The sequence below is a fragment of the Carassius gibelio genome, chromosome B5 (assembly GCF_023724105.1).
Source record: "Carassius gibelio isolate Cgi1373 ecotype wild population from Czech Republic chromosome B5, carGib1.2-hapl.c, whole genome shotgun sequence".
Lineage (NCBI taxonomy): Eukaryota > Metazoa > Chordata > Actinopteri > Cypriniformes > Cyprinidae > Carassius > Carassius gibelio.
Window position 1 is genome coordinate 34,211,544 of NC_068400.1, and position 12,389 is coordinate 34,223,932.

Genomic DNA, 12,389 nt, shown 5'->3' on the forward strand with positions numbered 1-12,389 from the left:
CACAATGAACACCGACACCATAGATACAAAGGGACACTCATTCACACTGTGTGGTAATTAAATATTACGGCCCCTCAGGCAACATTAGAGAGTATTGGAATAAATCCAGCTGCAGTACACCAGTGTTCAAACAGGGAGGCTTAGGAACTTGGGTTTCATTTGTAGACCAGGAGAGTCCTTTGAACACAATGACAGCAGATCAACTACCACCACCACCATGCACCCCACTTCTCTCTCAGAACCAGTTTTTATCTCCTTCAACCAAGGCATGGCCAGCTGTTAAACAATTAGTTGATAATTTCAAATCATCTGCAGCAAGGCAGAGGCAATATTAAGGTAACTCAACGACAGGAAGTATTGCCCAAATATGGGCAGAAAGGTGGTGCATGGTGACGAGTTCTAATAAACAGATTAAGTCACATTAACAGGGGAGGAATCACAATTCAAATATGGGCATAGTAATAAAAAAGGAAGCAGGTTGCCAGGTTTGTCCATGAGTAGGTGTCAAAAGAGTCAAGTAGGGCAGATTAAATAATAGCAACAACAAAACCAACTACAAATTTGATGCACACACACACAGTGAATAACCACTACAATTCAGAGTGCAAATGTTCATGCACACAGTAAATACCACCACACATTGAGGCCCTAGTGTCTCTGCTAAAAATAAAAAAAGAAGTACAGAGTCCACCGGTGACATCTCGCCCCTCCTTCCATCTTATGGATGCCTCGATTTCCAAGGCTGGGCTGTTTGAAGAGGCGGTCACTTCGGTGGTGGAGAAATTTAGGGCAGTGAAGTAGCAATCAGCTACCTCTTCGAGCATCCCCTCAGACACTCTGTGCAATTCGGCCTTCAGAGTTCGATGAATGGCCCAAGGGGCTGGCAAAGAGGGCCCGTTTATGACGGCCCACACAGTTGCCACATTCTCACTAGCGGCGGGGCCAGATGTTCATCCTGTTGGAATAAATCATGCCATGAACACGCTTCAGGATTATATACAACGAAGCGCAGTGACTTTGACCCATGCATTTCGCATGCTTATGGATGCTGCAAGCTTTCTATGCTTGGAAATTCTAACACATGTGGAAACATTACAGCTGCAGGTTTTAAGGCCATTAACGCTTTTTCGGGCAACGTGTGTGTGCTTGCCCGGCATTCCGCAATGGTTGTTACGCATAATTTGTCACGGATACATCATTCAGTTTCAAAAAGGCCCACCTCCTTTTCGCGGGGTTCTTCCCATGATTGTGAATTCAGAAGAAATCACAATGCTGCCACAAGAGATATAAGGGGCTATAGAAGAAGTACACCCCTCTCAGATGGAGTCAGGTTTTTACAGCCGTTATTGTTTTACAATAAGATGGCGATTTACAACCAATATTGGATTTATGCCATTTGAATCTTGCACTCAGGATGAGCAAATTCAAGATGTTGACGGTAAAATCTATTCTGTCTCAGATTCAACCAAACAATTGGTTTGTCACGATCGATCTGAAGGATGCATACTTTCATATTCAGATCAACAAGAGACACAGGAATTTCGCTTTAGAGGGCAAAGCATATAAATTCCATGTTCTTCCCTCCGGCTTAGCCCTGGCTCCACGGACTTTCACAAAATGCATAGACGCAGTTGTGGCCCTGTTGCGGGTCCAGGGTGTTCGAGATCTTGTGCTGAATCATCTATGCAGCCTGAGCTAACGACATTTCCAAACATCACAAATTTCCAAAAGAGTGTTTTGATCCCCTCTCAGTGGATAACCTTTTTGGGGATAGATCTGGACTCTTGCGTGGCAAGATAGTTTCCCCGCACATTCAGTCTTTCATGTCATGCCTTCTCCATTTCAAAGCAGGCCGCTCAGTGACAGTGAATTTGTGCCTCAGACTTTTGGGTCTGAAAAGCCAAAGCATTTCACCACATTGTTTTCCACATCGAACGATTTCAGTGACATGGAGGTGTGTTATGATGATAAAGAATTGGATGTCAGCCAAATTTCTTCAGAATGGAGTTTGACTAGGGGCCTGTTTCTGCCGATACACTTTCACGACAGACACGTCATTGACAGGTTAGAGGGCTGTTTGTCAACGACGGCCAGCCCACGGAACTTGGTCGGAGGCACAATGCAGCTGGCATATAAACAGATTTGAGTTGCTGGGGGTCTTTCTGGCCCTCCAGTATTTTTCCAGACTGCTGATTGGCCGTCATGTGTTAATCAGGTCGGACAACATAGCGGTTGTATTGTATTTGAATTACCAAGGAGGATAACACTCTTGACCCCTGTGTAGGCTGGTGAAGAACATCCTTCTATGGTCTCAGAAAAGATTTCTGTTGATCCGAGTGGTTCATGTTCCCGGACACTTGAACTTCGGAGCGGTTTTGCTCTTGAGACACAGTCTGGAGGAGGGAGAACGAAGGGTTCCACTGAAAAGTGGAAGAGGACTTATTCGCGTCGAGCATGACTACTCATTGCCCACTATGGTTCTTCCTACCCACCCACCCCCACCCCCACCCCAATAGCCCCTGGGATTGGATGCTCTGGCACACAAATGGCCCAGGAACAGTTTGTATGCTTTTCCTACGATTCTGCTAATTCCAGCGGTGCCTTTCCAGAATACGGTTGGACAGATTGGAACAACTGTTGTTGGTGGCTCCGTGGTGGCCCACTCAGTCATGGTTTGCGGAACTGATCAATCTGTTAGTGGGCTCTCCATGGGAGATTCCCCTAAGACAGGACTTGCTGTCGCAAGCACGGGGAATGATTTGGCACACAAAGCCAGATCTATGGAAGCTGTGGGCATGCTCTCTGAGCAGGGTGAGTTAATATGTCTCGGCCTCTCAGTAGAGACTACCGAGACTATACTTAATTGTAGGGCAGTTTCTATGAGATGTTTATATGTTTTCAAATGGAAACTGTTTACTACCTGGTGTAGAATTCGTAATATGGATCAAGTTTACTGCCCTGTCGCTTCAGTACTGGAGTTTTTTCAAGACATTTTACAAAATGAGTAATACCAGCCACTCTTAAAGTGTACGTGGCAGCCATATCAGCTAATCACGCATATACAGACGACGTTTCAGTGGGCCGTCATCCTCTGGTCCCTCGCTTTATGGCTGAGGCCTTTCCGGCCTGCATGAGTTCCATCATGGGATCTATCTATTGTATTGCGAGGATTATCAGGACATCTGTTTGAGCCCTTGAAAACTGTGTCTGAAAAAATTCTGGCTCTAAAGACAGTCCTTCTTTTAGCTTTATCCTCCCTCAATAGAGTGGGATTTACAAACTCTTTCTGTTTCACCACGTGCATGGATTTTGCACCAGGATTGTGAAAGTTATGCTGCGACCAAGGCCTGATTATGTCCCTAAGGTCTCTTTGAAATATTTTTGCTTCTAGCAGGTGGCCTTGGAGGCTTTCTCCCCTATAGAGGCGGCAATAGGAGATCTAAGCCTTTGTCCTGTGAGAGTGCTAAGGGTCTATGTTGATTCCACAGCCCCATGGCGTGAGTCTGATTCATCTGTTTTGGACATAAAAATAAAGGTTGTGCTGTTACAAAGCAATGCATGTCCCATTGGCTGGTAGAGGCTACATCCTTAGTCGATAAGGTGCACAGACTCACCTCGCCCTTAGGAATTTGAGCTCATTCCACGAGGGCAGTGGCTTCATTGCAAGCTTTCCTCCGTGGATCTTCGATGGACGATATATGTGGTGTGGCAGGATGGTTCTCACCGAGCACTTTTGTCAAGTTTTACAGCCTGGATGTGAGGACGGCTCCTGGCTCCCGGGTTCTCTCCGCTTGAGCAGATGCTTTTCTCGGATCCCAGCTATCTCAGGTACGTCAGGCATGATGGTATAAGGTTCCCATATGGCAACGTCACCGCAGCATCGAAGTGACCTATGAAAGGGAACATCTTGGTTATGCATGTAACCACGGTTCCCTGAATAGGGAACGAGATGCTGCAATTTGGGCCATGCCGTACCTTGATAGCCTTTCCTTAGATCATGAAATCTGATCGAGATGTTTTACAGTTTACTGCACATTGTTATTCTCCTCCATATTTACCTATAGCGGCTAATGAACTGGAAGTCTCAACCATAGGTGGATAGGGAGCAGCTGTACTGATTGGCTGCCTGTTCAATATAGAATGGAATATAAAATCTTATTACTTGTCCATAAATCCTTAAATAATCTTATATAATTTTATCTGACGGACTTACTCCACCCTTACACTCCTAAGCATGACTTAGATCAGGAAACAAATTCCTCTTTAAGATTCCCAGAACCTTCTTGAAAACAAGGGGCAATAGTGCCTCTGATGGGTCTGGACCGGTTTTATACATTATATGGGCTGGACCCACTCTGTGGAATAATCTCCCGACCCAAAGTAAACTGGCTTCCACTTTATCTGAGTTTAAATCCAGTCTCAAAACTAATTTGTTTGTATCGGCTTTCAACATGTAATTTTATCCTGTTTTATTGTCTCTATTTGGCAGAGATGGGCATAAATACATGGAAATGTATTTAAAATACAAATACAAAATACTGTGTGGAAAAATGTATTTAAATACAAATACAGTATTTCGTATTTTGAAAATACACAAAATACATGTGAAATTGAAGATTCAGTCCAGGTATCCCTATTAGGCTGAAATCTATATGGGCCTATTCTGAATGCCAAAAAGCATTTAGATGTGTGCAACTGCTTAGAATTTGTTTTAATTTTATATACCTCTTTCCTTCTGCAGTGTAAGAAATAAAAAACTACAAAAAAACACAAAAACTAACTTTTATTATGTTTTATCACTATCATTAAAAGCCAGTGTGACAGACTGGCATTCCAATGTGGCCCAGTTCTGTTTATTTCACAATCTTAAAGTATCTGCCATCCAATATTCCTGACCTAACCCACCCAGTTGAAGTAGTTGATGGAATTTCGATGGGTGATATGACCAAAATCTTAATTTTACTTTACAGTAACAATATATGGCATGGTTTCACAATTATCAATATCAGTTTTGATACCACAGCAAAAACTGAATTTCAAACTCTTCTGATGCTTTTTTTTTTTTTTTACGCAAGTAGTATAGTAACTTTTATATTTGTTTAATGTAAAGTTTATTTGTTTCTATATACATAATTAGAAAATATAAAGTTTATCTAAAATAATTGTTTTTCACGACTTCCCTTAAAAAACAGGAATTGTTTGTTTGTTGTTTGATTGTTTGTTACATGTGTCTGAAATACTGCCCATCCTTGCTAATTGGTTAGTGATTTTGTGTTTCTTTTTATGTGTATTTGTATTGTAATTAATTGTACAGAACTTTGGTTGACTTGTGGGCATTATTAAATGTGTTTTACAAATATATGGAACATAGTAATTTGTAAGCCATGTTACAATTCCTGTTTTTCCCCAAATTTAGACCTCTTAAAATGATAATTAAGATTTTTCTTATTACATTTAATATGTTTAAGACTTTTTATGGCCTTGCATTTGATATTACTGAATTTAAGTATTTAAGACCTGCAGGTACTAGAACGAAAGGTTTTTTTTTAGCAACAGGGATGGTGCCCCCTGGGAATTGGTGCCCTATGCAAACTATAGCGTACTCTGCATATCGGTATCCACCATTTTTCTTGAGGTATAAATGGGCAGTTTTTAGTATGTGAATGGAGTTCGAATTACTGTTTACCGGCAATAAAGATGATGATGATGAAGGTGATTTTGTCAATGATTACATGAACATCATCTCCTCATGCACTCTGTCAGTGATACATCTTAATATTCTTATATGTAGTTTGATTTTTTATTATTATTATTGGTGGCAAGCACCAATCTATGTCAAACTGATAAAATTAAATATCTAAGGTGACAGTATCAGATACTCCTATTTGATAGAGCAGAATACATATTTGGAATATAAAATACCAATGTTTGAAGACTAATGAGTTTATTGAAATTGTTTTAGTGTAATAAACACAATCATGTTTTGGTTAATCATATAAATAAGCATGCAAATGTCAAATAGGCCTATATTAGTAGCAGGAACACAAGTAGAGCTAAGGTCTGCAATGTCACTACCCCAAATAATTTTGAACTTAGAGATTTGTAAGCATCAAATCAAAGACAACCTTCACTGTCAAAACAAGAGCAAGATTTTATAAATCTTGTTCATTGTTTGACAAATTCATCTGTAATTATTTTGAATTTAAACTAAAAACATAAAAAAGACAGCCATGCCATTTTACTGGAGCCAATTTTAGAACAGTCAAAGTTCTAATAATGCAGTCACACACAGTTTTTTTGTTCTTATACATATAAGGCCAACCAAGAAACCTGATCCATGAGTGTGCCTGTCTGTGGAATGTAAACTGATCAAGCACAGCAATAAAATGTGAAAGAAATACATACATGAGCAAATAGCAAATGATCTGTTATTCAGATTATAGCACACTGAATAAGAAGGCACCAAAATATACAATGAATATGTGATAAATATATAAATCCTGTCACACTGATTTGTTAATGTCAATAACAGTTAATAATAATAATAATAAACAATATATATATATATATATATATTTTTTTTTTTTACTAATGATTCAAATACCTAATATTTGCACCGTATAAAAAACTATTTAATTGTCTGCAATGACTCGTTGTTTGGTCTATATGACTAGCATTTTGAGATTTATTTTTAATATAAGGTGCTGTCAAGCAATACACAATGAGATACATCAAAAAGAATTACAAACTAAAAGTTAAGTGTTAAGTTAAAGATATATTTTTGTCTTTTTGCTGTTTTAATTTTAAAAGTTGAACTGATTATCTTATATTGCCTTATTAAGCGTTAAGTTTTGAGGTTAAATTATTTTAAATTATTCTGAAGTTGTTTCTATTTTAGTAATTACCAAGTATGGATAGTACCAAATGGTCCATCTGATCAATTTCTTAACAAAATTTTTGCCATATTTGGCATTAGCCAAATTTAACTCCTGCATTGCTTGCAGAACAAGTACAGCATAAAGAGCCGGAGCAGGACTGGAGACTGTTGCGTTCAGAAGTCCAGCCGCAGCTTGCTTGTGGTGAGAGAAAACTTTAATTTCATTTTCACGATGTACACAGTTTAAAAAAAATGATGGCATCTTATATATTAATAATCATCAACTATATGTATTTTTTTTTTTTTTTTTTTATGAAAAAGCATAGCTTTAATCTAAAACATTGTACTTTGTATATTACAGTATTGCAGACTTTCATCAGAAGTGTGTGGAATTGTGGTAAGGTAAATTATGCTATATTAAACTAAAGACATTTTATGGGGAAAAATAAACTGACTGAAAAGTGCATTAGTGCTCTGGCATAATACACTTGTTTTAGAATATATAATCAACATCCAGGCTTTACTGCAGGGTTTCCTTAAATCTGGCCTTAACAGTGAACTCTGGTTTGCAGAGTTTAATTCAAACCCTGATCAAATTGGAGAACTTGTTACCTTTCAGGAGTCTTTTATTAGGATTGGAGTTTAAACTCTACATAAACTAATTTTACATGAAGTAAAAAATTACTGATCTAATACTGAATTTCTGTGACAATCTATACATTTTTGAAGTGAGCTGCCACCATGAGTACGGACGCGGAGATGGCCGTTTATGGCAAGGCTGCAATTTACCTCCGTAAGCCTGAGAAGGAGAGAATCGAGGCTCAGAACAAACCATTTGATGCCAAAGCTGCTTGCTATGTGGTTGATGATAAAGAGCTGTACGTCAAGGGAACGATCAAGAGCAGAGATGGTGGCAAAGTCACTGTCATTGTGAATGACACTAAAGAGGTGAAATTTCATCATTCCACAAAAACTTTTACTTACATAATCTTAAACTTTTTTATGATTGTTCTAATTTAATGGATCAAATTTATAGGAGAGAGTTGCAAAGGAGGATGATGTCCACCCAATGAATCCTCCAAAGTTTGACAAGATTGAGGACATGGCCATGATGACCCATCTCAATGAACCCTCTGTGCTGTATAACCTCAAAGAGCGTTATGCCGCATGGATGATCTACGTAAGTTCTGGAGCAAAGTAAAACAGCATTTAAATTCATTTTGTCAGTGTTGTTGCAATCTGACCACTTCTCTGCTCATTTCAGACTTACTCTGGGCTTTTTTGCGCTACTGTGAACCCCTACAAGTGGCTCCCAGTGTATGATGCAGAAGTGGTGGCTGCCTACAGAGGCAAGAAGCGTATGGAGGCCCCACCCCACATCTTCTCTGTCTCTGACAACGCCTATCAGGCCATGCTGACTGGTAAGATCTGATTTATGTGATCTGAATTATTTCTAAGTTGATTTTGGTATGTCAGATTCACATTTTTATATATTATTCACATAACAATGGCTGAACAATTATTACCTTTTCATTTGCAGACAGAGAGAACCAGTCTGTCCTGATTACGTATGTATCTAGCCTACTCTACTGCTTGAGATGTTGAGAATGGTTATATTTTGCTCTGGTGGAACTTCTACATTACTTATCATAATTTCTCTTCTCATAAACCAGTGGAGAATCTGGTGCTGGAAAGACTGTGAACACCAAACGTGTCATCCAGTACTTTGCCACAGTTGCAGTTCATGGTGACAAGAAGAAAGAGAATGCCAGCAAAATGCAGGTATGAGATACAAAACTATGATAAATATATTACTCTGAAAGATATTAAAAATTAATACTGAATTACTCTAGTCTCACACAATATATGTTACAGTATGCAAAATTAAAAATGTCTGCAAACAGTGATGACACATACAAGAGAAAATAACTGAAACCCCTTCAAACATCAAACAGGGCTCTCTTGAGGATCAGATCATTGCTGCTAACCCTCTGCTTGAGGCTTATGGTAATGCCAAGACTGTGAGAAATGACAACTCCTCTCGTTTTGTAAGTCAAGCTATTTTTATATTGAAACATAATTTAGAAATATTTAGCTTAGATTTGTTGAGTATTTTTTGTTGTTGTTTTATTAATACAGTACAGCAACTCAAATGTTCATTTTATTTTAAACAGGGTAAATTCATCAGAATTCATTTCGGCACATCAGGAAAACTGGCTAGTGCTGATATTGAGACATGTAGGTGGACATGATCTTATTTATCCATCCTCCACATTTGTCTGTCATGCTTCAGATGATTGTGACACAAGTACATTCTCTCAACAGATCTGCTGGAGAAGTCTAGAGTGACGTTCCAGCTTTCAGATGAGAGAGGCTACCACATCTTCTACCAGATGATGACCAACCATAAGCCTGAGCTGATCGGTAGATACACATATTTGTTTAATATTTACTATATTGTACAGATAATATTGTACAATTCTATGTAATAAATATTAATATAAATGTATTTTACAGAAATGACGCTCATCACCACCAACCCTTATGACTTCCCCATGTGCAGTCAGGGTCAGATCACAGTGGCAAGCATTGATGATAAAGAGGAGCTGGTTGCTACTGATGTGAGTCAATGCTGTTTTAAATAACAAACTCAATGTAAACATGGCTTATCATAGAGCTTGTTCTTTTCTCAATGAAATTTCCAGACTGCTATTGACATTCTGGGCTTCACTGCTGAGGAGAAGATGTGCATCTACAAGTTCACTGGAGCTGTGCTTCATCATGGTAACATGAAGTTCAAGCAGAAGCAGCGTGAGGAGCAGGCTGAGCCTGATGGCACAGAGGGTGAGACTAAATAGTACTAATGTGTCTGATTACATGCAGTGTTTGGATTGAGAGATCCACATTTCGTTATACGTAATTTTTTATTGTTGTTGTTGTTGCTACTTTTACATGGCAGAGGCTGACAAAATCTCCTACCTTCTGGGTTTGAACTCTGCTGATATGCTGAAGGCTTTGTGCTACCCCAGAGTAAAAGTTGGAAACGAGTTTGTGACCAAAGGCCAAACAGTGCCACAGGTGTGTGTAGATATATATGTAATAACATATCTCCATCATGTCATTTGTGTTCATCTTGAAAATCATGATTGAATATAGCAAATCAAAAAGTTTTTAATGAAAATTCACTCTATTCTTACAGGTTTACAACTCTGTTAGTGCCTTGTGCAAATCTATCTATGAGAGGATGTTCTTGTGGATGGTCGTTCGTATCAACCAGATGTTGGACACAAAACAGCAAAGAAATTTCTTCATTGGTGTGCTGGATATCGCTGGCTTTGAGATTTTTGATGTAAGAATGTTTTATGTTTATCTGTCTTTATGGAAAATAGAGTCACATTCAGCCGCTAGTAAATGATCCTGTTTCTTTCTCCAGTTCAACAGCATGGAACAGCTGTGCATCAACTTCACCAACGAGAAACTGCAACAGTTTTTCAACCACCACATGTTTGTGCTGGAACAAGAGGAGTACAAGAAGGAGGGCATTGTTTGGGAATTCATTGACTTTGGCATGGACTTGGCTGCTTGCATTGAGCTCATTGAGAAGGTTTTTACTGGTTTATGAACTTATTAATTTCCATTTTCCATTTTCAAAAGTATACATTTTTAATAATAAGCAACATTCTTTTATAAACAGCCCATGGGTATCTTCTCCATCCTTGAAGAGGAGTGCATGTTCCCCAAGGCTTCAGACACTTCCTTCAAGAACAAGCTGTATGATCAGCATCTTGGCAAGTGCAATGCTTTCCAGAAACCAAAGCCTGCCAAAGGCAAGGCTGAGGCCCACTTCTCCCTGGTCCACTACGCTGGAACTGTGGACTACAACATTTCTGGCTGGTTGGACAAGAACAAGGATCCACTGAACGAGTCTGTTGTGCAGCTTTACCAGAAGTCTTCTGTCAAACTGCTGGCTACTCTCTACCCACCTGTTGTTGAGGGTAATAAAACATTTAAGTGTTAATTAAACTGTGCTAATTTAATTATCCAAACACTGATTTAATTTTGCACTTTCTTCTGGTTATTACATTTTGTGTCTTCCTTTGTCTCTTCATCTGCATAGAGACTGGTGGTGGAAAGAAGGGAGGCAAGAAGAAGGGTGGTTCCATGCAGACTGTGTCTTCACAGTTTAGAGTACGTCTTTGTTTGAAAACAAATTTGAATAATGATGCAGTGAAAGCATTGACTGTACATCAGCTTGCTTGACTCTACATCAGAGAAATTATATATCAACAAGTCAGTCAATGTGACTAAGAAAGGTGTAACTTTTGGTGATTAAACAGGAGAACTTGGGCAAGCTCATGACCAACTTGAGGAGCACTCACCCTCACTTTGTGCGCTGTCTGATTCCCAATGAATCCAAGATCCCAGGTAAAGTATCAAAGGGATTACAGATATTGTCATTAAAACAGTATTTAATACTTTTATTAATTTACCAAGATCATGATCTAAACTGTCCTTTATAGGTCTCATGGAGAACCACCTGGTTATCCACCAGCTGAGGTGTAACGGTGTGCTGGAGGGCATCAGAATCTGCAGAAAGGGCTTCCCCAGCAGAATCCTCTATGGTGACTTCAAGCAGAGGTAGCAGGGACCACATGAAAAAAAACATTTACTGTATGAGGCTCTTAATTGGAGGATATTAAACATTTTGATTAACCTTCAACAGATACAAGGTGCTGAATGCCAGTGTAATCCCAGAGGGACAGTTTATTGACAACAAGAAAGCTTCTGAGAAACTCCTGGGATCCATAGACGTTGATCACGACCAGTACAGATTTGGACACACAAAGGTTCATATTCTACTTAACAGCTTTTTAAAAATTTAATGATCATGATTTTTTGTATAAGATTATTCTGTTAAAATCACTGTCATTTATTATATAATAAGGTGTTCTTCAAAGCTGGTCTTCTGGGTACTCTTGAGGAGATGCGTGATGAGAAACTGGCTGCTCTGGTCACAATGACTCAGGCTGTCTGCCGTGGTTATCTGATGAGGAAAGAGTTTGTGAAGATGATGGAGAGGAGGTGAGGAATGTCATGAAAGGAAAAAAAAACTCTTATTCTTATATTTATATTTCTCTATATTTACATTTATATTTCAGCTAGTATAAACCTTTTATCAGTGAAAATATTTATACCAATGATTCCTTCCCCACATGACTTCAGAATGTCAATGAATAATCAATAAGATTTCTTCCTCTCTATATCAAAAAAGCATTTTGGCAAATATTTAAGATTTACTTATATTTACAACAACCATGTTTTTATTATTTTGTGTTAATACAGAATTCAGGGGAAAATCATGCCACAATGTATTGTTACCTATATTCTGAAGTACACATTGCATTGTGTTGTGATTTAGGGTTAAAGAAAATATCTGAAAACGAAACTTATAATATCTTGACAGAAAAGTACCTTTTCGGTTTTTATACATATTTTTTACTCACATTTTTTG

At 38.6% G+C, this 12,389-nt stretch overlaps 2 protein-coding genes across 9 annotated transcripts in view; both read left to right on the plus strand.

Annotated features, from left to right (window-relative positions):
- Nucleotides 1-12,389, plus strand: part of LOC127958392 (myosin heavy chain, fast skeletal muscle-like) — a 38,632-nt gene that overhangs the window by 20,592 nt on the left and 5,651 nt on the right. For 2 of the 6 annotated variants that reach the window (XM_052557249.1, XM_052557251.1), the window contains exons 2-20: nt 7,607-7,825; nt 7,914-8,057; nt 8,142-8,298; nt 8,418-8,445; nt 8,551-8,659; nt 8,833-8,925; nt 9,052-9,115; nt 9,203-9,301; nt 9,395-9,498; nt 9,583-9,721; nt 9,837-9,955; nt 10,077-10,226; nt 10,311-10,481; nt 10,572-10,872; nt 10,995-11,065; nt 11,215-11,302; nt 11,398-11,515; nt 11,601-11,724; nt 11,823-11,959. In XM_052557249.1, the coding sequence (XP_052413209.1) occupies nt 7,619-7,825; nt 7,914-8,057; nt 8,142-8,298; nt 8,418-8,445; nt 8,551-8,659; nt 8,833-8,925; nt 9,052-9,115; nt 9,203-9,301; nt 9,395-9,498; nt 9,583-9,721; nt 9,837-9,955; nt 10,077-10,226; nt 10,311-10,481; nt 10,572-10,872; nt 10,995-11,065; nt 11,215-11,302; nt 11,398-11,515; nt 11,601-11,724; nt 11,823-11,959 (2,423 nt within the window). In that variant the 5' untranslated portion in view covers nt 7,607-7,618. Of the gene's footprint in view, nt 1-7,027; nt 7,080-7,238; nt 7,280-7,606; nt 7,826-7,913; nt 8,058-8,141; nt 8,299-8,417; nt 8,446-8,550; nt 8,660-8,832; nt 8,926-9,051; nt 9,116-9,202; nt 9,302-9,394; nt 9,499-9,582; nt 9,722-9,836; nt 9,956-10,076; nt 10,227-10,310; nt 10,482-10,571; nt 10,873-10,994; nt 11,066-11,214; nt 11,303-11,397; nt 11,516-11,600; nt 11,725-11,822; nt 11,960-12,389 lie in introns of those variants that run through there. The other 4 variants (XM_052557248.1, XM_052557252.1, XM_052557253.1 and 1 more) reach the window with 4 other exon arrangements.
- LOC127958393 (myosin heavy chain, fast skeletal muscle-like) overlaps nt 1-12,389 on the plus strand; it is a 54,737-nt gene that overhangs the window by 20,532 nt on the left and 21,816 nt on the right. The window contains exons 1-2 of one of the 3 annotated variants that reach the window (XM_052557256.1): nt 7,048-7,079; nt 7,239-7,274. The gene's annotated coding sequence lies outside the window, so the exon portion shown is untranslated. Of the gene's footprint in view, nt 1-7,047; nt 7,080-7,238; nt 7,275-12,389 lie in introns of those variants that run through there. The other 2 variants (XM_052557257.1, XM_052557255.1) reach the window with 2 other exon arrangements.